The sequence below is a fragment of the Dendrobates tinctorius genome, unplaced genomic scaffold (assembly GCF_039654945.1).
Source record: "Dendrobates tinctorius isolate UK_male_01 unplaced genomic scaffold, ASM3965494v1 ptg000171l, whole genome shotgun sequence".
In the NCBI taxonomy this organism is placed as follows: domain Eukaryota; kingdom Metazoa; phylum Chordata; class Amphibia; order Anura; family Dendrobatidae; genus Dendrobates; species Dendrobates tinctorius.
The window spans coordinates 5,787,566-5,815,431 of NW_027361838.1; the positions used below are offsets into that span (position 1 = coordinate 5,787,566).

Consider the following 27,866-nt stretch of genomic DNA (forward strand, 5'->3'; position numbering starts at 1 on the left):
TGGATGGGGGGTAATAATACAGATTGTGTGTGCATTACAGCAGATACTATGGCTGAGAGCTAATACAGATTGTACTTTACAGCAGATACTATGGCTGGGGGCTAATACTACAGATTGTGCTTTATAGCAGATACTATGGATGGGGGCTAATACTACAGATTGTGCTTTACAGCAGATACTATGGATGGGAGCTAATAATACAGACTGTGCCTTACAGCAGGTACTATGGCTGGGGGCTAATACAGATTGTGTGTGCTTTACAGCAGATACTATGGCTGGGGGCTAATAATACAGATTGTGCAGATATAGCAGATACTATGGATGGGGGCTAATACTATAGATTGTGCTTTACAGCAGATACTATGGCTGGGGGCTAATAATACAGATTGTGTGTGCTTTACAGCAGATACTATGGATGGGGGGGTAATACTGATTGTGTGTGCTTTACAGCAGATACTATGGATGGGGGGTAATACAGAGTGTGTGTTCTTTACAGCAGATACTATGGCTGGGGGCTAATAATACAGACTGTGTGCTTTACAGCACATACTATGGCTGGGGGCCAATAATACAGATTGTGCTTTACAGCAGATACTATGGATGGGGGATAATACTACAGATTGTGCTTTACAGCAGATACTATGGCTGGGGGCCAATAATACAGATTGTGTGTGCGTTACAGCAGATACTATGGCTGAGAGCTAATACAGATTGTGCTTTACAGCAGATACTATGGCTGGGGGCTAATACTACAGATTGTGCTTTACAGCAGATACTATGGATGGGGGCTAATACTACAGATTGTGCTTTACAGCAGATACTATGGATGGGGGCTAATACTACAGATTGTGCTTTACAGCAGATACTATGGATGGGGGCTAATAATACAGATTGTGTTTTACAACAGGTACTATGCCTGGGGGCTAATAATACAGATTGTGTGTGCTTTACAGCAGATTCTATGGATGGGGGGGTAATACTGATTGTGTGTGCTTTACAGCAGATACTATGGATGGGGGGTAATACAGATTGTGTGTGCTTTACAGCAGATACTATGGATGGGGGGGTAATACAGATTGTGTGTTCTTTACAGCAGATACTATGGCTGGGGGACAATAATACAGATTGTGCTTTACAGCAGATACTATGGCTGGGGGCTAATACTACAGATTGTGCTTTACAGCAGATACTATGGATGGGGGGGTAATACAGATTGTGTGTGCTTTACAGCAGATACTATGGATGGGGGCTAATACTACAGATCGTGCTTTACAGCAGATACTATGGATGGGGGGGTAATAAAGATTGTGTGTGCTTTACAGCAGATACTATGGCTGGGGGCTAATAATACAGACTGTGTGTGCTTTACAGCAGATACTATGGCTGGGGGGTAATAATACAGACTGGGTGTGCTTTACAGGAGATACTATGGCTGAGAGCTAATACTACAGATTGTGCTTCACAGCAGATACTATGGCTGGGGGCCAATAATACAGATTGTGCTTTACAGCAGATACTATGGATGGGGCTAATACTACAGATTGTGCTTTACAGCAGATACTATGGATGGGGGCTAATACTACAGATTGTGCTTTACAGCAGATACTATGGCTGGGGGCTAATAATACAGATTGTGCTTCACAGCAGATACTATGGCTGGGGGCCAGTAATACAGATTGTGTGTGCTTTACAGCAGATACTATGGATGGGGGGGTAATACAGATTGTGTGTGCTTTACAGCAGATACTATGGCTGGGGGCTAATACTACAGATTGTGCTTTACAGCAGGTACTATGGATGGGGGGCTAATACTGATTGTGTGTGCTTTACAGCAGATACAATGGCTGGGGGCTAATAATACAGATTGTGCAGATATAGCAGATACTATGGATGGGGGCTAATACTACAGATTGTGCTTTACAGCAGATACTATGGATGGGGGGTAATACAGATTGCGTGTGCTTTACAGCAGATACTATGGATGGGGGGGTAATACAGATTGTGTGTGCTTTACAGCAGATACTATGGCTGGGGGGCAATAATACAGATTGTGTGTGCGTTACAGCAGATACTATGGCTGAGCGCTAATACAGATTGTGCTTTACAGCAGATACTATGGCTGGGGGCTAATACTACAGATTGTGCTTTATAGCAGATACTATGGATGGGGGCTAATACTACAGATTGTGCTTCACAGCAGATACTATGGCTGGGGGCCAGTAATACAGATTGTGTGTGCTTTACAGCAGATACAATGGCTGGGGGCTAATAATACAGATTGTGCAGATATATCAGATACTATGGATGGGGGCTAATACTACAGACTGTGCTTTACAGCAGATACTATGGATGGGGGCTAATACTACAGATTGTGCTTTACAGCAGATACTATGGATGGGGGCTAATAATACAGATTGTGTTTTACAACAGGTACTATGGCTGGGGGCTAATAATACAGATTGTGTGTGCTTTACAGCAGATACTATGGCTGGGGCTAATAATACAGATTGTGTTTTACAGCAGGTATTATGGATGGGGGCTAATAATGCAGATTGTGTGTGCTTTACAGCAGATACCATGGCTGCGTTCTTATGGTTGGGCAATATCATGCAGTGGTAAAAGTAGAAAGCTCCTCCAGAGAATGACAGAACCTGCTTTCTCAGTGATATTTAAGACTGATGTGTCTAACCAAGTCGCACAGACCTCACTGCCAGGACCTACTGTGATTTCAAGTACAGGAGAAGGAGAGCTATGTATTATTACACACTCTGCTCTTCATCTATGGCCACGTTCACATGTTCAGTATTTGGTCAGTATTTTACATGAATATTTGTAAGCCAAAACCAGGAGTCGGCAAAAATACAGAAGTGGTGTGTGTGTTTCTATTTTACTTTTCCTCCGATTGTTCCTTTCTTGGTTTTGACTTACAAACACTCATCAAATGCTGAACTCATGATCGTGGCCTAAGCGTGACACACAGTACTGCTCTCCTCCTTGCATCTGCAATCACAGGTAATGCAGAGTGTTGGATTAATGACACACAGCTCTGCTCTCCTCACCCTGAACTATTAATCATAGTAGGTGCCAGTAGTGAGATTTGTGTAGCTTGGAGACGAAAGGCGAACTGTGTGTCATTACATACATCCCTCAGTGTGTCTGGGATAGAGGCAGTGCGGTGTATGTAGGGACACACAGCTTTGCTTTCCTTCCCCTGCACTTAGAATCCCAGTAGGTGCTGGCAGTGAGGTCTGTGGAACTGGGTTAGACACACCAGTGCTATCATCTCACACACAGAAAGCTGGTTGTGACCTTCTGTGGGGGCGATTTTTTCTTTTTAGAACTGCACAACACTGTCCGCTTATGACTGGACAACATCATGCAGGAAAAAAAAAGTAAACGCCCTATTGCAAAATCTGTTAATTCCCCATTGGTTATAGTAGAAATCAGCATATAACTTTACAGGCTTACATATCCACAAGAGATGACAAATAAAAAATATAAATGCTTTATTTTGATCTTCAGCTAGTTTATCATGATGTGGCCAGTTTTGCAATTACAAAATGGTGAAAGGTCCTTTTTAATTATTCCCCAGCAAAAACAGGAGGACTGAAGATTCAGAAAAAAGGTGTTAAAACACAGCCTAATGTGAGGCTATAAACTACCACTGTCAACAGTGACATCCTGCCTATCTAGTTTCCAGCAGTCCAGTACAGCTGTTATTTTAACACTGTAACTTCACCCTCTAGTGACTTATAGGTAATGCTTCATATAACAATAAGGCATTTTCATAAAGAGTGGTATTTTGTACATCAGTGTTAATTAACAGAGCAAACGAAGTGCCGTGTGCCGCCACCAGAAATGTTAATCTAGTCTTGGGCCCGGCATACATTTCTTGTGCAACATGCCACTTAAGTGAAGTGAATTATGATGAATTTGTCAGGCTTTGCCACGATGTGTCACATCCCAATTATGTCCACTTTTCAAAACATAGGCAGAGCTAGCCAAGATTGGTGGAAAAATGGCAAAAGTAGAAAAAATTAGTGTGCAATTCCAATTTTCGCCTTTGCAACGTCACAAGCTTTAGGCTAGAATTTGTTAGTAAACTGGGAGATGAATCAGGTCCTAAGTCTATACCACAAAACTGAAAAGATTCCTAAAGCAGAAATAGTCAGTTTATCTAATTATTGCATATATAGTTCCAAAAAGTAAGGATTAATGATGAAGAAATGGAGGAATCAATGTACACTACCGTTCAAAAGTTTGGGGTCACATAGACAATTTTGTGTTTTCCATGAAAACTCATACTTTTATTAATCAAATGAGTTGCCAGATGAATTTATAATCTAGTCCAGACATTGACAAGGGTTGAAAAAAGATTTTTATTTTAAATAATAATTTTCTCCTTCAAACTTTGCTTTTGTCAAAAGAATGCTCCCTTTGCAGCAATTATAGCATTGCAGGCCTTTGGCATTCTAGCAGTTAATTTGCTGAGATAATCTGGAGAAAGTTCACCCCACGCTTCCAGAAGCCCCTCCCAGAAGTTGGCTTGGCTTGATGGGCACTTTTTGCGTATCATACGGTCAAGCTGCTCTCACAACAGCTCAATGGGGTTGAGATCTGGTGACTGTGCTGGCCAATCCATTACAGATAGAATACCAGCTGCCTGCTGCTTCTTCCCTAATTAGTTCTTGCATAACTTGGAGGTGTGCTCTGGGTCATTATACTGTTGTAGGATGAAATTGGCTCCAATCAAGCGCTGTCCACAGGGTATGGCATGGTGTTGCAAAATGGAGGGATAGCCTTCCTTATTCAAAATCCCTTTTACCTTGTACAAATCACCCACTTTACCAGCACGAAAGCAACCCCAGACCATCACATTACCTCCACCATGCTTGACAGATGGCATCAGGCACTCTTCCACCATCTTTTCAGTTGTTCTGTGTCTCACAAATGTTATTCTGTGTGATCTAAACACCTCAAACTTGGATTCATCTGTCCATAACACTTTTTTCTAATCTTCCTCTGTCCAATGTCTGTGTTCTTTTGCCCATATTAATCTTTTCCTTTTATTAGCCAGTCTCAGATATGGCTTTTTCTTTGCCATTCTGCCCTGAAGGCCAGCATCCCGGAGTCGCCTCTTCACTGTGGACGTTGACACTATCGTTTTGCGTGTACTATTTAATGAAGCTGCCAGTTGAGGACCTGTGAGGCGTCGATTTCTCAAAACTACAGACTCTAATATACTTGTCTTGTTGCTCAGTTGTGCAGCGGGGTCTCCCACTTCTCTTTCTACTCTGGTTAGAGCCTGTTTGTGCTCTCCTCTGAAGGGAGTAGTACACACCATTGTAGGAAATCTTCAGTTTCTTGGCACTTTCTCGCATGGAATAGCCTTCATATCTAAGAACAAGAATAGACTGTCGAGTTTTACATTTAAGTTCTGGCCATTTTGAGAGTTTAATGGAACCAACAAATGTAATGCTTCAGCTTCTCAACTAGCTCAAAGAAAGGTCATATTTATAGCTTCTCTAATCAGCCAAATTGTTTTCAGCTGTGGTAACATACATTTCAAGGGTATTCTAACCATCCATTAGCCTTCTTACACAGTTAGCAAACACAAAGAACCATAAGAGCACTGGAGTGATGGTTGTTGGAAATGAGTCTCTATACACCTTTGAACATATTGCATTACAAACCAGACGTTTGAAGCTAGAATAGTCATTTACCACATTAACAATGTATGGAGTGTATTTCTGTATAATTTAATGTTAGCTTCATTGGAAAAAAAACTGTGATTTTCTTTAAGTGACCCTAAACTTTTGAACGGTAGTGTATGTTACTTGTAGAAAAAAAAAAAAAGAGCATTGATTTCCCGTACATAAGGCTATATTCACATTCACTGTAAAGGATCCAGAAGGAAAAAAGCAAGACAAAAGAAAAGAAACACAGATGCAACCAAATACAAAATGGAACTGAAAATTTCCATACCTAAAACAGATAATTGAAATAGGAACATTGGATTCTGTTTTGTATCCTTTCACATACGTTTATGTTCTGGTTTCAACATAACCGTCTTTACTACAGCTGTCTCTGAACATCTCTAGTGTTCTGGGTATGTACATTACTAAAAAATCAGATCCAGTAAATTAAATAAATGGATAATATTGTCAACTGCGGTTTGACTGCAGTGGTCACATGTCATGTGATTGCCAGGAGGAATGGTGCCAGTTCGGAAGTATTTTTTCATTATTATTATTTTGGACAGTTTAGTTAAGAAGGGGTTGTCCAGTAATGGACAAAAATGATGATCTGCACGTGAGCTGAATTTATTTCATTCCTTTACCTGCTCTTTGATGTCCTGTAATTGTTGCTGCAGCTTCTGCACATCAGCATTGACATTGGTATTGTCCTTATCCTTCTGTAAAGCTGGAATGTTCCCCGCAGCTGCAAAAGACAGAAAATTATGAGCTACATTCATAACCATCAAAAACATTATATGACAATTAGATGCTAACCAATATTTTTGAGCGGAATATACAATACATTTATTGAAATTTTACGTTTCATAGCTAATTTCTAAATACAGCTTATAAGAGCTTGTAAAGTAATTGCAGAGCATAACATTAATACTACTGGTGATTTGCCTGGCTAGATGAGGGCCAGACATAGCTTATACACAACCTGTAGCAGTTCACTACTACCACAAAAATATAATTGTGGTCCCTACTGTCTGATAGATTACATTTACAGGGAATGCATTATACAGAGTGTTCAAAGGTAATGAAATTACAGGGGCTGCCAGCCAATCACTCTTCAAAGCACTGCTGTGTTCTGTATGAGAGCCCCACTGCCAGACCTCTCTAGTGGCAGCACTTTGCAGTTAGAATGAAAAAAAAAGATTGGCAGCCTGAAATCGAGCATGCAGGAACATTATCTCCCCCGACAATTATCTGTTCTGGGCCCCCATATACATGAGACTGTTATCTAAACACACAGATATTGGTGGGTCTGGCCGACGTCAGTATAAAGTGTCTGGGGGGACTTTACTCCGTTTTACTACCTGCGGCATTTACGTTCTTCAATCTGCATTTGCACAACAGCGTTGTTTGGTCACTGTTTATCAAGTTTTGATACTGCTCAATTTTTCAATTTTAAAAAGTCATGTTGTTTTTGCATTTTTCAATCCTTCTTACCAATGTCATCGGTGACATCTTCTGCACCCTTCCCACTACAACATATAACAAAAGGCACTCTTCGCTCCACCAGAGCACGACACTGCACACACTTCTTCATAAGGCTCGCACAGTCTGGAAAGAAACACATCATGCAGTAACCTCAGTCAAGGCAAACAACCAAGCACTGAGAACACCTCTATGAAAGGCTGGGCTGTGACCGGACATATCTTTACTAGAAAAACTAAATGCAGAATGCTCATGACTGGACGGGAGTTTCTCAGTCATTCGGAAAAGGCTTTATGTTATGCTGTGGGTGGTGTTTTAGTAAGACATTGCCAAGGTCACAGAGAACTTGAACAGTGTGAACACATGTCACCAACCTAAAATTGGATATGCAAGTACATCCACCGCTGGTATAAACATTAGCTTAATACATAGCCAGCTTTCAGGAAGGCTGTCATTTATTACACCGTATAACCAACATCTACTTAACGGGACATTTAATGGCTACCAAAATGAATAGGTGATCATACAAAAAGTGTAAGGACACCGCCAACAAGCAATCATGTGTAAGATTACACATTACTATGCAATGCTGCAGGGTCATAGCACTTACTTTCACAGGCACACATATGTCCACATGGCTGGAACAGCACAGCTGCTTTCTTGTCTGAGCACACAACACATTCTTCTATCTGTACAATAGACACAAACCACAGATTATACCGGGCACACGACCACAGAACATTTTATACCATGGTTCATACTTCCTATAAATATTTACAGTAAAAGTAAAATTGGGGGGAATTTATAGCACTGCTGAGTATGACAGACAAACATTCAACGTAGGTCAGATCTCTTTCTCAGGCCGGGTGTGCAGGTTAGCAGCTCACCTGATCATAGACAGACTAAAGAGGCAGGAAAAGGGTTATACTATGATGTCATAGGGTCAAGGGTCAGTGAAAAAAGACATTTGTAAAAAGTGCCTAATTTTAATCAAAATAATATGATATAGAATTGAAATATAAGTATTCAACTTTAAGGACAGAAAACTACAAGCTGGGACTTGTAGTATTTTAACTTAGCACTACATCAGCAACCATGGTGATTAGGATACCAATCATTAACAAACAATACCATAGTGTAAATCTAATATACCATTAGTATAAAAAAAATAAGTTAGGCTAGTTTCACACTAGCGTTTTTTTGCGCTGCGTTTTTGCGCAGTGCAAACGCATAAAAAAAACGCGTCATGCATTTTGTATGCGTTTTCTGCTTTTTTGCGCATGTGTTTTAACCTTTTTTTAGCCATTTTTACTCTTAAAACGCATGCGTTTTTAAACGCAGACGTGCGCATGTGCATGCGCACATCAGCGTTCCCATAGACTGTAATGTGTTTTTTTGCGCATTCCGTGCACATGCGTTTTTTTGAGACAGGTCGGACGGACCAAAAATGCAACAGGTAGCGTCCGGCGCGCCTGGGCGCACACTACAAAAGACGCTTGCGCACGTAAAATGCGTATGAATGCGTGGAAATGCTAGACCATGCCCCCCCGCATGTTAATGATTGGGGAAAAGAATGCATGCATGCGCAAAAACGCAGCGCAAAAACACTCTAGTGTGAAACCAGCCTTAAAGGGGCTTTACAGTACTTTTATATTGATAGCTTATCCTTAGCATATATCATCAATATCAGATCTGCGAAGGTGCAACACCTGGCACCCGCACCAATCAGCTGTCCCCACGACCAGGTACTAATGAGTAGGGGTGGAACTGCAGTTGCTCATGCTACTGTGAGCAGCCTGCATGCCCTAAGTGTGCTACCATGGCCTGCAGCATCTCCAGACTTGTCTCTCATGGAGCAAATCTGGGACATTACTAGTTGACAATTTAAAAAAAAAAAAAAAAAAAAAAAGAGAGCTGCCAGCAAAGAATCTTGATGATTTCTGTGCATTCAGTGTGGCAGAACATTCCTCAGACAACCATTAATAATTTAATTGATGGCGTGTAATTGCATGTGGCACTCATAATGAATAAATCATGATGTTTATAAAATCTTGTTTCCATTTTTCCATCATTTGCATATCATTAACATGTTTAGCGAAGCTGTCGTTTTCATAACTCCAAGAATTTTTTGTTCTTGGTGTGGTAATTTCAATCTTGAGGAGTGTAAATAGATCAGTAGTAGGAATATAGAGATTACAAACAGATTTTCATATCTTGTTCATGACAAAGAGGAAGCATCTGAGGTCACCAGCCCAATGATACCAGACATTATATGGGTTTATATTATATGGGGATCCTGCATTATAAAGTAAATTAAAAGACATTCATAATTGCTTTTTCTTTTATTTACTATTCACCTTCGTTCTAGACTGTACTTGCTCTTTGCAAATGAGACATTTCTTTACACGTGGAGAACATAATGAACAGGTTGCCACATGGCCGCATGGACCGAATAGTGTATCTCTCTTCAAATCTGAGCACACCATGCATTCTTCTAGAGTCTCAGAGTCATTATTTATCATAGATGGACTGTGAGATCCCACTTGACCACTAGACAAGAGTAAAATATAAGTTAGGAAATAAAAGGTTTCTGAACAAAAATACTATTTTCATTCAAGATGATTAGATATATCACAGCAAAGCAAGGTGAAATAAGGCACGCCAGTCACCACCTGAAAATGCAGCATTTCTCAACTTTTTCTCAAAAAAGCAGACTTCTATTCCTGAAGACAGAGTATGGACAATGCAGTAAGCCTCCACTCATACACACTAAACAATGGGGCTCAGTCAAGACAAAGGTGCACAGAAACAGATCCAACGTTAGAAGAGGAGAAACGGCACTCACCCTGGATATCTTCTTAATACTTTCTTCACATGAGAGGTGGCAGCCACTGGGTGATTATGCTGAGTGCAAAATGCAGGTAACATCCAATCTGTGCCTACTTGTGCTTCAACTGGCAGAAGAAGTGCAAGCTACCACGATACAGGCGTTGCATGCATTTTTCACTCAGCGTTATCACCCAATGTCTGCCACATTTGATATGATGAAAATATTAGGAAGATCGCCAGGCTGTCTCATTTTTCCTAATGTTGGATTTTCCATCACTGACTTCAATAGAAAAAGAAACCCACAACACTATAAAAACTGCAGAGAAGACAATGAAGGCAGACATTTGGAGTGGCAGCGTGCAGGTCCTAGTTAGTTCTGGGGGAACGCAATAATGGAAGTATTTAACTGTTCGTTTCTGCCTGACTGGACAGTAATGCCACATTGTCTCAATGGTGATGTCACTTCAAAAACATCAAAGTCACCACAAACAGGTCATCATGACTGTATTATATGGCTGTATGGTATAACTAAAACGGGTAACGATCACAAAAACTTGTGAGACAGCTTTCACATGGCAGTAACCCTTAAATGAACAGTTGCACTCCCTGCCTCACACCACAGTATGGATGTGAACCCACATGAATATGTTCAGTTTTCTTGGGCATTACAGGGTTTCTTTTAATCCTCAATGCTATTGGTTGCATTATGAAGTTACCCAAAGAGTAAATTGAATTGTACCTTGATTTTGAATGGTATAAGTTGAACAGAGCAGGTATGTCTGCTGAACCCGCTTCAGAATATTCAATGCACCCCTGAACCCTCATTATCCTACCACTTTCTTCAACTTTGATGCTAGGCAAATGTCCCATTAACTGCAATCTGTTAATTGCCCCCTGCTGTGAACAGTCCTCAAGCCCCCTTCTCCTCCCTCCCTCACCTGGCTTCATTTCATGGGCATTTGAATTGTATAAGTTGAACACAGCAGGTCAGATGTGACATCGACATCATTTGAAGTGATATATGAGAAATATTACCAGAAATAGTCCAGAAATCGGTCAGACGGTAAGACTAACCACTGCTTTCTTCCATTACTTGAGGTTTTTGTTTTTTTTCACCCTCCTCTTTAACCATGCTCACATTTGCCATCACTGTTTTTGCTCCACTAATCTTCACTCTCCTTCGCTATCCCCAAACCCCTACACCCTCGAACCAAATAACTATCTCACCCTCTCTCTTGCCCCCCACCTCGCGTTATCTGCAGACATACTCCTTAACCTCAGACCTCTCCTACTAAAATACAATACAAGACGATCACTCTCCTTCACCCACCTGCTTTCCCTTTCTCTTGCTTCTTCTCACTGCTGGTGACATATCCCCCAACCCTGCCCCCCTTGCCTCATACATCCCAATAATAGTCACCCCTATCTTTCTCACACTACCGCAATCCCTCACACTTAAAACCCGTGCCACTGACCCCCTCCCTCCCGCACCCTCTTTCTGGAGCACTTTGGAATGCTCGCTCCATCTGCAACAAGCTCTACGTGATCCACGACCTCTTTACCTCCCGCAACCTTTCCTTCCTGGCCCTCACTGAGACCTGGCTGACACCCCCTGACACGGCCTCCACGGCCGCACTGAGTTACGGCAGCCTCCACTTTACCCACACTCCTCGCCCTGGCAACAGACATGGTGGAGGAGTTGGTTTCCTCCTTTCTAAAAACTGCTCCTTCAACCCTATTCAACCCCCACCCTCCCTTATCCTCCCTTCTTTCGAGGTTCACTCTGTCCGTATCTACTCTCCCTCTAATCTCCAGATGGCTGTCATATACCGACCACTGGGCTCAGCCACTACCTTCATCGACCAATTTTCCACCTGGCTCCTCGACTTTCTCTCTGCTGACATCCCCACCATCATCATGGGGGACTTCAGCATCCCCATTGACACCCACCAGCCAGCAGCCTCCAAACTCCTCTCACTTAGCTCATCCTTTGGACTTACTCAGTGGTCCTCCACAGCCACCCACACAGACAAACATACATTAGACCTCATCTTCACCCGCCTCTGTTCCCTATCTAATCTCACAACCTCTCCCTTCCCCCTATCTGACCACCATCTACTCACCTTCTCATCCTTGTCCTTCTCACCTGCCCCCCCATGTCCAGCCACTAGCACATCCTCGCAGAAACCTCGCACACCTAGACACTCACAGACTCTCTTCTACCTCTGTCCTCCATATTTTCACTCCACAACACAGACAGTGCCACCACTTTCTACAACGCCACCCTCACATCACTCATAGACTCAGTCGCCCCTCTCATGCATGGCAAAGTGCGACAAACCAATAAGCAACCCTGGCACAACAACCTCACCAAAAAACTTCGACAAGCATCCAGGGTCGCAGAGCGGCGTTGGAAGAAAACACGCCTGCCAGACGACTTCACTGCTTTCAAACAAGCTACACTTGCCTTTAAATCAGCCCTCACCTGTGCTAAACAGACCTATTTCACAAACCTTGTATCTTCACTATCCCACAACCCAAAACTGTTCAGCACATTCAACTCTCTCCTCCGCCCACCACTGCCACCTCCAACTCCCCTCATCTCTGCTGAGGACTTTGCCACTTAAGGGCCTGTCACACTAAGCGATATCGCTAGCAATATCGCTATAACCTCACTGGTTTTTGTGACGTAGCAGCGATATTGCTAGCGATATCGCTATGTGTGATACTTACCTCCGACCGGCTCCCCCGCTGGTCATCGCTGATCGCGCAAGAACGACCGTTTCTCGTCGTCAGCTTCCTGCTGGACTTCCTGTGGCGCCGACGAGCGGCGCGTGGATGCGGGCGGGACGTCAGGATCGCCTCGTCTGACAGGTAAGTAATGACCCCCGACCACGGCTATGTTGCTGGTGAGATCTGCCTGTGTGGCAGCTCACTAGCGACCACTTAGCGATGCACCAGCGATCCTGACCGCGTCATATCGCTGGTGCATCGCTAAGTGTGACAGTACCTTTACTTAAAAAAAAAGATTGACCAAACAAGGCAAACCTTTACAGTTCCACCACCCCAACCGCTCCACATACCAGACTTCTGCCCTTCCCTAATAACCTCCCTCTCCAACATCACTGAAGGAGAGCTTATGCATCTACTTTCCAAATCACGCCTCACCACCTGTGCACTTGACCCCATCCCTTCCTACCTGCTCCCCAACCTCACTAACATGATCATTCCAGCCCTAACCCATCTCTTCAACCTATCCCTAACTTCTGGTACCTTCCCCTCTGCCTTCAAACATGCCACCATAACACCTATCCTCAAAAAATCAAACCTTGACCCAACTGCTCTGCCCAGCTATCGCCCCATATCACTGCTCCCGTTTGCTTCCAAACTCCTTGAATAGCATGTCCATGCTCAACTTTCCTCTCACCTCTTATCTAACTCCCTCCTTGACATCCTGCAATCTGGCTTCCGCCCTCACCACTCCACTGAAACTGCCCTGACCAAAATTACTAATGACTTACTCACAGCCAAAGCTACTAACAGAGCGTTCTCCATGCCATGCCTCAACTCGTCCGATTATCCACCACCCTCGGATCCTTCAAACGGAACGTGAAAACCCATCTTTTCAGGAAAGCTTACAGACTGCAATAACCATTCTGCCGCCTCACCACCGCCTGAGCTGCCGCCTCATCATCACCAGAGCTGCTGCACCCCCGACTTTGTCTTTTCCCCGCTATCCCGTAGAATGCAAGTCCGCAAGGACAGGGTCCTCTCCCCTCTGTACCAGTCTGTCATTGTAAATTTGTTGTGGAAATTTATTTACTGTTAACGATATCTATAACTTTGTATGTAACCCCCCTTCTCATGTACAGCACCATGGAATTAATGGCGCTATATAAATAAATAAATAATACCTTGATTTCTCCTTATGGCACTTAGCCAGGGCCTTGCACAGGCTGGGGTCAGGACACAGATCCAGAGGAGACTGGCCTTTTTTATTGCGAATGGTGAGGTCAGCTCCATTAGCAGCAAGGAAGCAGGCTATGGATGCCGCGCTCTTCTTCTCTCCACCTTGCGTTCCAAGTCCCATGATAAGCTGAAAGATTGTAAACCTCCTTCATATTAAGTCTTTAGAGGCCAAGAACTAATCAGTGACATGCAGCATTTTTTCAACAAAGGCCCTGTTAATATTCCACAACTGGTAGTTGTGGTCAGATAATTACAGTAATACATTAGATAATATGCATTATCATACATCCACGATAACAAGAACATTGAATATACAACTGAAGCAAACAAATACAAATGTGTGCTACCAAATGTGTACCACCACTTTAACATCCCCGAGACACTCACCGTGTTCTTCGATGGCTCCCATGTGGTGTCCACCTTGCCTACATCCTGCATATCTTGCAGCTGGCGCAGCTGAGACAAAGTATGGTGCCGGAGAGCTTCATGTAGAGGGGTGTCACCGTCTTTGTCTTGTATATCCAGTTTCGCCTCTGCACGGACTAACAACTTAATAGAAACAAAAGAGCAATTTGAAGAATAAATCTAGTCTAACTACATTGATTTTAGACAATGAGGAAAGTTGGGTCTCCAGATCAATACAATGCAGAAATTTGAAAATATGTAAAGCCAATTATACTGAGGGTAAATAATCGGATATCTGTACATATATAGCCATCCATGTAGCGAAAAGAGGCATTTCTACTGAAAGATAATTGTAAAAGACTGTAGTTAGAACCGCTCATGTAAACAGTGTCTCAAACAATGGCAGGCGGGCACGTCAAAATGCATAAAACGCATGTCCCTGCGTCCCCAATGTTAAAGATAGGTACACGGGACAACGCAAGACGTATGCGGAAGTAGGCAGAGCTTAAGGGAGGATGTATGCAGTCATCCGCTGACCAGCCATACGCAAGTGTGAACTTAGCCTTACAGATCGCTCAGTGTGCATCCTCTGCTTTGGTCTGCATGTGTAAACAGACATTCAAATGATCATCCACCAGTAAAAGTTTACTGATCGTTGGTCGTATCTTGCCGCCAGCTGTACCATATAATAGGACCCTATGGTCACTCTACCAAGCAGAAATTACAGAAGACTTTTTTTTCATTTTTGCATAGTCAGATCCAGCATCATGTTACTCTGAACACAGCGGTTGGCACTTCACCTAGTGACCTGGGCTAGTCAACTACCCTGGGAGCCTTATTTCCGCAGACACTATCTTACAGTTATTGTTAGGGATGCATGTTTGGACAAACTGTCCACTACTTCCAAAAACAACTAGGGAATGGTAGATCGGCAGTGATGCTGTAAGGACACAAATACAAGTTTTACGGTAATTAGCTCAGCAACATATAATAGAAATAATTGTAGTATGGCATTGTCAGAGAACAGGTCTTTGAGGACAACCATGCCTGTGATATCTGTTTGACCAAAGATAAAGAATAATACCAAAAAAGAGAACAAGATGTGTAACAATGCTGGGATGTACAGTTGGTTTCTTGTTGGAACACACTATGGATGAGAATAAAACATTTACATCATTCACCACCTGGGAGTAGGTATGACTATTACTATTTCACACTGCATTATTATTACGGTGGATCGGTCACCAGATTTCATGATAACTCCGCATAAACCATTACATAAATCTCTTAGACCTGATGAAGCTAGTGAACTTACTATGAAGAGTTTCAGAATGGCTGAATAACCTTGATACTGAGAGTCACCAGCTTTGCTGTGCGCATATTTATTCAACTATTCCTTTGGGTAATATATTTTCTCTGTTGAGGACTGATATGTGTATATTTCGGAACTGTTAACTACGGGGTTACTAATTTCTACCCAACTCCGCAGTCAGCATGCCTCGATCTAGAATGTAGACGTTGTTGGATATTACCGTATTTGCAATATGTTTTCCCCAATAACTTTTCTGTTTTCTTGAACAGACTTTTATGCTTTGCATTAATATTGCTAATAGTTACCTGGTCTTGTTTTTTCGCACATAATGGTTGTGATAATATCTTGTGGTATGGCAATACTGGGTAGTAATATAATGGTTGTGATAATATCTGGTGGTATATGTGGTAATACTGTGTAGTAATATAATGGTTGTGATAATATCGGGTGGTATATGTGGTAATACTGTGTAGTAATATAATGGTTGTGATAATATCGGGTGGTATATGTGGTAATACTGTGTAGTAATATAATGGTTGTGATAATATCGGGTAGTATATGTGGTAATACTGTGTAGTAATATAATGGTTGTGATAATATCTGGTGGTATATGTGGTAATACTGTGTAGTAATATAATGGTTGTGATAATATCGGGTGGTATATGTGGTAATAATGTGTAGTAATATAATGGTTGTGATAATATCTGGTGGTATATGTGGCAATACTGGGTAGTAATATAATGGTTGTGATAATATCTGGTGGTATATGTGGCAATACTGGGTAGTAATATAATGGTTGTGATAATATCTGGTGGTATATGTGATAATACTGTGTAGTAATATAATGGTTGTGATAATATCGGGTGGTATATGTGGTAATAATGTGTAGTAATATAATGGTTGTGATAATATCTGGTGGTATATGTGGTAATAATGTGTAGTAATATAATGGTTGTGATAATATCTGGTGGTATATGTGGTAATACTGGGTAGTAATATAATGGTTGTGATAATATCTGGTGGTATATGTGGTAATATTGGGTAGCTATAGGCACCTTGGTGCCTCTTACCATGTTACATATACTATCATTAGCCTCTCTTTTTTTTTGTTTGATACTTAGGTGATGCATGATTCGCCAGCTTCTATGTTTTTCATCGCTTGTACCACCTTGCCATAAAGTCTGTGTCTTCGTTTTTTATTCTTTTCATTCCTATTTAGTTATGTAGTTTATTTTTGGACCGAATCATGTGACGACTTTAATTATAATATTTACATTTTACCTTACTGATATTTTGGGGGTTTTCCTCGAGAGTATGTTTTTGTTTAATACCAAGTCACTCGGTACCAAAATGGGTACAAGGTGTGTAATTATGCTGGAAAGTACAGTTGGGCTTCTTGAACTTTTTATGACCACACCTTACAACATTTACGGCACTCACGTGGGAGTAGGAATCACCCATTTCATTTTCACATTGATTTCACAATAAAACCTGCACATTATTGATTAGTTCTTTTAGACCTGATGAGGTTGGTGTACCTTCGTTGAAAATTCATGCCAGAATGGCCGTATTAAGCTCTTTTCACATTTGCGTCTGTGTGCGCATTGTTTCATCTGCATGCGTCATGTGTACCTATCTTTTTAACATGGTGTACGCAGGGGCATGCGTTTGCATCAGTTCGCATGCGTCGTTTTTCGGTGTGTGGCGGGGTCTGACGAACGCAACATGTTTCATTTTTAGAAGCGGCAAAAATCTGTCAAATATGCGCAGTTATGCGCATGCGGATGAGTGCGTAAAAAATGCATTACTGACTATGGGAACACGCATGCGTACGCACTAAAATGCGTCCGCATGCTTTCTTCAAAATGTAAATAGAAATCCCATGAGACACGCCCATTTTTGTCTGATGTCATATCAAACGCATGCGCATAAACAACGCAAACGCATGCAAAAATGAATACAAATGCAGCTTATTTTGGCATCATGCGTAAGATGATGTGGATAAAAAACACTGAGTAAACATACGTATGCGGATAATACCCTGCGGACTCAAATGCTAATGTGAACCTAGCCTTAGCCAGATATTATGGTAAGAATTTTATGAGTCGAGCTATAAAGTGAAATGTAAATACACCAGCCTCATCAGGTATAAGATACATGTCATAATACATGCAGTCTGTATTTTGAAAAATCCACTTTAACCCCTTAACCCCCAAGGGTGGTTTGCACGTTCATGACCGGGCCAATTTTTACAATTCTGACCACTGTCCCTTTATGAGGTAATAACTCTGAAACGCTTCCATGGATCTCAGTGATTCTGACATTGTTTTCTCATTACATTTTTCTTCATGTTAGTGGTAAAATTTAATTCAAATAACTTGCGTTAATTTGTGAAAAAAACGGAAATTTGGCGAAAATTTTTAAATTTTCACAATTTTCCAACTTTGAATTTTTATGCCCTTAAATCACAGAGATACGGCACACAAAAAACTTGATAAGTAACATTTCCCACATGTTTACTTTACATCAGCACAATTTTGGAACCAACATTTTTTTTTGTTAGGAAGTTATAAGGGTTAAAAGTTGACCAGCGATTTCTCATTTTTGCAACACCATTTTATTTTTACGGACCACATCACATTTGAAGCCACTTTGAGGGGTCTACATGATAGAAAATACCCAAAAGTGACACCATTCTAAAAACTGCACACCTTAAGGTGCTCAAAACCACATTCAAGAAGTTTATTAACCCTTCAGGTGCGTCACAGGAATTTTTTGAATATTTAAAAAAAAAATGAACATTTAACTTTTTTTCCACAAAAAAAATACTTCAGGTTCAATTTTTTTTATTTTACCAAGGGTAACAGGAGAAATTGGACTGCAAAAGTTATTGTGCAGTTGGTCCTGAGTACGCCGATACCTGATATGTGGGGGGAACCACTGTTTCGGCGCATGGCAGAGCTCAGAAGGGAAGGAGCGTTGTTTGACTTTTTCAATGCAAAATTGGCTGGAATTCAGATCGGACGCCATGTCACGTTTGGAGAGCCCCTGATGTACCTAAACAGGAAACCCCCCACAAGTGACCCTATTTTGGAAACTAGACCCCCCCCCAAGGAACTTATCTAGATATGTGGTGAGAACTTTGAACCCACAAGGGCTTCACAGAAGTTTATAACGTACAGCGGTACAATTAAAAAATCATATTTTTTCCACAAAAATGATCTTTTCACACCCAATTTTTATTTTTCCAAGGGTAACAGGACCCTAAAAGTTATTGTTCAATTTGTCCTGAGTACGCTGATACCCCATATGTGGGTGTAAACCACTATTTGGCGCATGGCAGAGCTTGGAAGGGAAGCAGCGCCATTTGACATTTTTGGCTGGAATTGAGATCGGACACCATGTCGCGTTTGGAAAGCCCCTGACGTACCAAAACAGTGAAAACCCCCAACAAATGACAACATTTTGGAAACTAGACCCCCTAAGGAACTTATCTAGATGTGTGGTGAGCACATTGAACCTCCCAGTGCTTTATAGAAGTTTATAACGACCGGGCGTGAAAATAAAAAAATCGTATTTTTTCAACAAACATGATCATTTAGTCCCCAATTTTTTTATTTTCCCAAGGGTACCAGGATAAAATGGACCACAAAAGTTGTTGTTCAATTTGTCCTGAGTACACCGATACCCCATAGGTGGGAGAAAACTACTGTATGGGCACACGTCGGGGCTTGTAAGGGAAGTAGTGACGTTTTGGAATGCAGACTTTGATGGAATGGTCTGCGGGTGTCATGTTGCCTTTGGAGAGCCCCTGATGTACCTAAACAGTGGAAACCCCCCACAAGTGACCCCATTTTGGAAACTAGACCCCCTAAGGAACTTATCTAGATGTGTGGTGAGCACTTTGAACCCCCAAGTGCTTCACAGAAGTTTATAATGCCCGGGCATGAAAATAAAAAAATCGTATTTTTTCCACAAACATGATCATTTAGTCCCCATTTTTTTTTTTTCCCAAGGGTAACAGGAGAAATTGGACCCCAAAAGTTGTTCTACAATTTGTCCTGAGTACGCTGATACCCCATATGTGGGAGAAAACTACCGTATGGGCACACGTCGGGGCTCGGAAGGGAAGTAGTGACGTTTTGGAATGCAGACTTTGATGGAATGGTCTGCGGGTGTCATGTGTGCGTTTGGAGAGCCCCTGATGTACCTAAACTATTGAAACTCCCCACAAGTGACCCCATTTTGGAAACTAGACCCCCCACAGAACTTATCTAGATGTGTGGTGAACACTTTGAACCCCCAAGTGCTTCACAGAAGTTTATAACGCCCGGGCGTGAAAATAAAAAAATCATTTTTTTTCCACAAAAATGATATTTTTGCCCCCAATTTTTTATTTTCCTAAGGGTAACAGGAGAAATTGGACCCCAAAAGTTGTTTTGCAATTTGTCCTGAGTAGGCTGATACCCTATATGTGGGGGTAAAACACTGTTTGGGCGCATGGCAGAGCTTGGAAGGGAAGGAGCACCATTTGACTTTTTCAACGCAGAATTGGCTGGAATTGAGATCAGACGCCATGTTGCATTTGAAGAGCACCTGATGTGTCCAAACAGTGGAAACCCCCCAATTATAACTCCAACCCTAACCTCAAAACACCCCTAGCCCTAACCCTAGCCCTAACCCTAATGGGAAAATGGAAATAAATACATTTTCTTTTAATTTTATTATTTTTCCCTAGCTAAGGGGGTGATAACGGGGGGGTTTGATTTACTATTTATGGCGGTTTTTATTTTTGGCAGCTGTCATACGCTAAAAGATGCTTTTTATTGTAAAAATAGTTTTTGCATCACCAAATATTGAGAGCTATAATTTTTCCATATTTTGACCCACCGAGTCATGTGAGGTCTTATTTTTTGCGGGACGAGCTGACGTTTTTATTGGTATCATGTTCGGGCACGTGACATTTTTTGATCGCTTTTTATTCCAATTTTTGGGACGCAGAATGAACAAAAACCAGCATTTCATGAATTTCTTTTGGGGGGTGCGCTTACACCGTTCCGCCTGCGGTAAAATTGATAAAACGCTTTTATTCTTCGGGTCAGTACGGTTACAGCGATACCTCATTTATGTCTTTTTTTATGTTTTGGCGCTTTTATGCAATGAAAACAATTTTATATAAAAAATAATTATTTTTGCAACGCTTTATTCTGCGAGCTATAACTTTTTTATTTTTATGCTGATGATGCTGTGTTGGCGGCTCATTTTTTGCGGGACAAGATGACGTTTTCAGTGGTACCATGGATATTTATATGCGTCTTTTTGATCACGCGCTATTGCACTTTTTGTTCGGCGGTATGATAATAAATCATTATTTTTTGCTTCGGTTTTTATTTTTATTTTTTAAGGGGTTCGCTAAAGGGGTTAACTAATAGGACAGTGGCGGGTCGTTACGGACGTGGCGATACCAAATATGTGTACTTTTATTGTTTTTTTTTATTTTGAAAAAATGAATTTATTAGGGAATATTTTTTTTTTTTAATTTATTTAGCGATTTTTTTAAAATTACTTTTACACTTTTTTTTTTTTTTTTTAACTTTATTACATTGTCCCAGGTGGGACATCACTGTCCTGTGACAGATCGCTGTCACATCACAGATCACTGTGACATAATAATAATAATAATAATAATAAATTTTATTTTTATAGCGCCGACATATTCCGCAGCACTTTACATTTCAGAGGGGATTTGTACAGACAATAGACATTACAGCATAACAATAATCACATACAGTAGATTATAACAAATACCAAGAGGAGTGAGGGCCCTGCTCGCAAGCTTACAGTCTATGAGGAAAGAGGTAGACACGAAAGGTGGGTGGTAACAGTTGCCCTGATTGTATGGACCAGCCATAATGTTAAGTGTGTAACAGTACAGACACAGAGGGCTAATGGATGCATAAAGCATGTGGGAACATGATGCTGGGAACCTGGTTATGGTAAAACTTTTGGCTCTGCCACACAGGGATAGGTTAGGTTAATGTGTTGAGGCGATAGGCCAGTCTGAATAAATGCGTTTTCAGGACACGCTTAAAATTGTGGGGATTGGGGACTAATCGTATTGACCTGGGAAGTGCATTCCAAAGAATTGGCGCGGCACGTGTAAAGTCTTGGAGACGGGAGTGGGAGGTTCTGACTATTGAGGATACCAGCCTCAGGTCATCAGCAGAACGGAGGGTGCGGGTAGGGTGGTATACTGAAACAAGGGAGGAGATGTAGGGTGGTGCTGAGCCATGGAGGGCTTTGTGGGTGAGGGTAATAAGTTTATACTGAATTCTGGAGTGGATAGGTAGCCAGTGTAATGACTGGCACAAGGTAGAGGCATCGGTGTAACGATTGGTGAGGAATATGATCCTGGCTGCAGCATTCAAGACAGATTGGAGAGGGGAGAGTTTTGTAAGAGGGAGACCGATTAGAAGAGAGTTACAATAGTCGAGACGAGAATGAATAAGAGAAACAGTAAGAGTTTTTGCAGAGTCAAAAGTAAGAAAAGGTCGAATTCTAGAAATGTTTTTGAGGTGCAGATGACAAGAGCGAGCCAGTGATCGAATGTGGGGGGCAAAGGAAAGCTCGGAATCAAGTATGACCCCAAGACAGCGGGCATGTTGCTGGGGAGTAATAGTGGAACCACAGACGGAAATGGCAATGTCGGGTGTAGGTACATTAGTAGCGGGAGGAAACACAAGGAGTTCAGTCTTTGACAGGTTCAGTTTCAGATATAGTGAGGACATGATATTAGACACAGCGTTTAGACAATCGCCAGTGTTTTCTAGAAAGGCTGGCGTGATGTCAGGAGAAGAAGCGTATAATTGGGTGTCATCAGCATAGAGATGGTACTGGAAACCAAATCTACTGATTGTTTGACCAATAGGGGCAGTGTACAAGGAGAAGAGGAGGGGGCCTAGAACCGATCCTTGAGGAACCCCAACAGTAAGGGGAAGGTGAGAGGAGGAGGAACCGGCAAAAGAAACAGTAAAGGAGCGGTCGGAGAGATAGGAGGAGAACCAGGAGAGAACGGTGTCCTTGAGGCCAATGGAATGGAGCATAGTGAGGAGGAGCTGATGATCCACAGTGTCGAATGCTGCAGAGAGATCCAAGAGAATTAGCATGGAGTAATGACCATTTGATTTAGCTGTTAGCAGATCATTAGAGACTTTAGTGAGGGCAGTTTCAGTGGAGTGTAAAGAGCGGAAACCGGATTGGAGAGGGTCGAGAAGAGAGTTTTCTGAGAGATAGCGGATAAGACGGGAGTGGACCAGGCGTTCCAGGAGTTTAGAGATGAAGGGAAGATTAGAGACAGGTCTATAGTTAGCGGCACAGTTTTGGTCGAGGGATGGTTTTTTAAGTAGTGGATGTATGATGGCATGCTTAAATGAGGAGGGAAAAATACCAGAAGAGAGAGAGAGGTTAAATATTTTAGTTAGGTGAGGGGTGACAGCAGGGGAAAGGGACTGGAGGAGATGTGACAGAAATGGGTCACTGGTGCAAGTAGTTGGGCGAGAAGATGCAAGGAGCCAGCTTACTTCTTCTTCTGTGACTGGTTCAAAATCAGAGAGTGAGTTCGATGCAGTGGGGGAGGGAGGACAGTGCATGGTATGAGGGGATTTGGAGATAATTTCCTGTCGGATCTGGTCAATTTTTTCTTTGAAGTAATTGGCCAGATCGTCAGCTCGGAGCTCCATATGACATAGTGCCTGTGCCATATGAGCGATCTGTCACAGGCACTACACAGGCTTCCTCCTTGCCTGCGCTTTGCAGGCATGAGGAAGCTAGCTCCCTGCAGGCCCCATCTTGGATTCGGGGGCCTGCAGGAAAGGAGCCCCCGGCAGCAGCGCTGCACATTGCGCTGCTGTGGGGGGCTCAGGGAAGCACGGAGGGAGCCCCCTCTCTGCCGATGCTTCCCTTTAACCCCCGATACACCGCGATCGTGTTTGATCGCAGTGTGCAAGGGGTTAACGTGTTGGGGGCCGTCTGTGACCGCCCCTGACACATTGTGCCGGGTGTCAGCTGTGATAATCAGCTGACACCCGGCCGCGATCAGCGGCGCTCACCACGTGAACGCCGCTGATTGCTGTGACGTACTATCCCGTCCCTGGGAATTAAGTCCCAGGGCACATGGACAGGATAGTACGTCACATGGGAGTAAGGGGTTAAGGTTGGAGGAAATTTGCTGCACACTTGAAAGTATGATTCGAAAGCATCAAGCTATGCAAATGTCCAGAATATTTAGGCACAGAAGCCAAGTCATCCTCATTTAATGCATGTTCTAGGGTAATTACACCTAACGTTTAAAAGGTTATTAATTTTGCTAACATTGGAACTTGTTGCATATTTCAGGGAATTCTATTAAACTAATTTACCCAATAACCTGTACAGTTATGATGGAACCAAACTACTGTACAAATATTTTCTGCTAGAGATTAAGGTATTTTGTTTGTTTGTTTTACCTTGAGTGGAAACTCAACTACTCAACATCAAATAATCCACAAATTGGTTAGCCGTCGCTTACCATTTGACCAAAGAATTCTGCAGAGATAAAAAAGAGATCTTCAACAATTCATAGCAGCAATATCATCTTACCCTGACAATCTGTGTATGCTGACGTTCCACGGCCAGATGCAGAGCTGTCTGCTGGTTTACATTTTGGATGTCCAAGTTTGCACTGCCCTGGAAATAAAGAAGAACTTCTTGTTGGAAATCACTAGGAACAACCTCCCCAAAATTCAATTTCATCCCATTGCTCACAATTTTGTTAGAGGACCCATAGGTGGATATTTGTATTTATTTAAACATCCTAGAATCAGTAGAGCAGCACCAATTGGAGAACAGGTTTATTTCTGTGCCCCAACACTCCAAAGTAAAGTCTCCAGATAATAAAGAAGCAAAGGTTTCCTTCAATGTTTCTGTGGTTGTATACCACAGAACATCTGTCATATAGGAGAACAAGCACGGTTGGTGCACTGTTATAGGAGAACTTTGGTTGAAGTTTGCTACTTTGTTTCTGTGGGGGGGTGGAATAGGTTTGTGGGACATTACTTTGGAACAGAGAGGAACAAGGGAAAAAAGGAAATCTGTTCCAGAATCGGTGGAGTAGCAATAGGAGGAGGGACTCAATTTAATAAAACAAAAAAATCCAGTGACACATTCTCTTTAAGTGACACACAGGTAAGAAGAATCTGTTCAGATGAAGAGTGGAAGGGACAGAGACGAAAGCACAACTAGGTTCACATAGTGTTAACACAGCCCGTTCAATGCATAGCGTTGACGGGCTGCGTTAACGCTACAGCTTAACGCGATATGCGTTATACTATACTGCTAACGCTGATGCTTCATCAGCGCTAGCGGTGACGGAGCCTCAGACGTTGTAGCCTACGTCTGAGGCTCCATCAGTGAATGACGGCACGTCGCGAACGCGTGCCGCTTTATGGCATGCGTCGCGATGCGCCACATAATGGGGTCTATGGCAGCGTTAACGGACTGCATTACACCACGTTAAGGCTAGGTTCACATTGCATTTAGAGCATCCGTTTAACGGATCCGTTAAACGGATGCGCTAACGCTGATGTCATTTTTGACATCTTAGTGACCTAGCGCTAACGGTATGCATAAACGCATGGTAGCGCTAAGATACCATGTGTTAACCCATACAGTTCTACGCACAGCGAACGGGTCCGTTCGCTGTGCGTTACTGTCAACGCACCCAAAAATGCTGCATGCAGCGTTTGAGGGTGCGTCATGAATTAACGCATACTTGCCGACGCATGCCAATTTTGGCATGCGTTAGGATGCACTACATTCATTGCGGGCAATGGCCTCGTTAACGGATCCGTTACATAGCGTTAGTGCCGCTATGTAACGGATCCGTCAGCGCATTGCCCCCTAACGCAATGTGAACCCAGCCTAAGACAGCAGGTCAAAACCACAATTTTATATTTCAACGACCACATTCCCTACACAATTTCACTTCCTCAGCTTTTAGCCACTGCGTGAAATCCCCCTTAACCAAACAAAAATATTAAATGGGTTGGTCTAGAGGAATACAAATAGTTTGCATAATTTACAAGTAGAAAATTAATAACACTAATGGAATTTATTTAAACTTCATTAACTTTTGTTATCTAACCTGCATAGATATCATAATGTTAGTATCGGGTCCAACACTTATTTTGACACAGGCACACAGTTTCCTCAGCTCCCTCTTTGTGTAGATATCTTGCTTGAATTGGGCTGGTCGCCTAGCTCGGTTCATTAGTAAAACCATCCCCCTTCCCCAACATGGCTGATGTAGACATGGGAATTGTTACCTAAAGAAGCCCATATATCTTTAGATTAATGTTGACTGAAACCTCGTTCTGACAATAGCTAGCTCTCCTTAATTACGCACCAAAGCTTGGTGCAGCACACGTCTGGTAGGTACACTGCACTTCTTTAAAAGGCCCAGGCCAAGTGGTCACCCACACATCATGGTTAATAACATGAGCACCTGTCCAGAGACTGTACCTCCAAGTGGGGGAATACTCTGACCATCTTCCACAAGATTCCAGCCTTCTTTTTTCCCGCTCTTAGTAAAGTCAACATATATGAAACATGTTTAAGTTTACAATCGAAGGGATGGGTTTTCATACATTAGAAACATCCAAAAGTGGCTTGGGGCCATGTCATGTCAGCTGTTTTCTAAACATTGCCCTCAATAAGGATTCTTGTTGCCCAGGTGACTAGATTACAAAGGTTTTTCTTTTAGTATCAGTGATCATCTAATTTCACAATAAAGGGGATTGAGCAGCCTGCAATACATGAGAATACCTGGAAGCTACAGGATAAAGTTAAAAAATGATTAATAAAAATCAATTACAAAAATGGCATAATGCAATTCAGTTATGCTAGAAATGGTGCTTCCAAACTAAGGCTAATCCTAGGGGAGAACCAGAACTTCTCTTGCAGGATGCTGTGAGCGTACCTTCATCTTCTGCAAGCCCTATGAAGCACCACTAGGAGAAATCATGGATCAGACATGAAGAGTTCAAACTTTTCGATCATCATCTCCGACATCTATCAGGAGATTCAGGAAGCCCTATACAAATTAGACTGTTGGCAGGCTCAGACGTCTTTCATCTCATGTGTATGGAGGCCCTTATGAACTGAGCCAGACACCTAGTCCCCTTCAAGCAAATCATCAACATAGTGGCAGGAGGATATCCCTGCATGCACTTGTATCATGATGGATGTGAAAATACAGTTTCCTGGAACATGGGACCGGTGCTGAAATCAGGACATCAGTGGAGATTTCATATTTAGCCACTTATATTACCATCTATTTCTGTCTATCTGCATTTTATCAGCTTTTATTTTTTTCATTTATGAGGCTGTATAAGGCCGGGTGCAACACAATCCAAGAGTAGCAGCACTTTGGATGCATCGTATGTTCGCTACGTCCAAGGCGCTGCCTTCTACTGAACTCAGGTGATTCCACATGTGCTCACTGAACCGTGTGGATTTACCACGTTCAATATATTCTATTAATGAAATTTCTGTTGCGTCTCCGTAAGAGACAGTGACGTGCTGCAGTCTTGAAAGAAGCGCTGCACGTCAGACTCCGCGCGTGGTTCGCAGGCATCTATGCACGCATAGTGGACATGGGATTTCTACAATTCCCATTCACTATGCTGTCACAGCTGGTTGCTGCGGGTCTGATGCTATGTAAATATGCAGTGTCAAACCCACAGCAGTTCCTGATCGTAGGCCTCTACCCTAAGGCATTTTAATGTGGGAGAGGCTATACTCCGCATCAGTGCAAGCGCTGTTCCAGTGATGATGGCACTGGCCCTCGTTATGTCACACGAGCCCTGCAGTCAATCAGTGGCCGCTTCACTCTAACTTCCCTTGGACAAAAATGACATGCAGAAGAAATCAGAGAACAGCAGCAGCTGACAGCTCTTCCAGATTCCAGTTTCATTTGAAGGAAGTGCAAATAAAGCGGTCACTGAATGACTGCAGGGCTTGACATTATGAGGGCCAGTGCCATCATCACTGGAGCAATGCCCATAACTAAGCTGCGTATAGGCTGTTTTTATTTTACATGGGTGAATATAACAAGTGATAAGTGTAGTAGTGGAGTA

General features: G+C 42.3%; 1 protein-coding gene across 2 annotated transcripts in view; it reads right to left on the reverse strand.

Moving 5' to 3' along the window:
- The window catches only part of MIB1 (MIB E3 ubiquitin protein ligase 1), a 211,074-nt gene that overhangs the window by 13,791 nt on the left and 169,417 nt on the right, over window positions 1–27,866 (reverse strand). For both annotated transcript variants that reach the window (XM_073550850.1, XM_073550851.1), the window contains exons 14-20: window positions 24,331–24,417; window positions 14,364–14,525; window positions 13,922–14,103; window positions 9,536–9,728; window positions 7,789–7,867; window positions 7,191–7,304; window positions 6,341–6,441 (exon numbers count right to left, since the gene is read on the reverse strand). In XM_073550850.1, coding sequence (XP_073406951.1) covers window positions 6,341–6,441; window positions 7,191–7,304; window positions 7,789–7,867; window positions 9,536–9,728; window positions 13,922–14,103; window positions 14,364–14,525; window positions 24,331–24,417 — 918 coding nt within the window. The remainder of the gene's footprint in view (window positions 1–6,340; window positions 6,442–7,190; window positions 7,305–7,788; window positions 7,868–9,535; window positions 9,729–13,921; window positions 14,104–14,363; window positions 14,526–24,330; window positions 24,418–27,866) is intronic.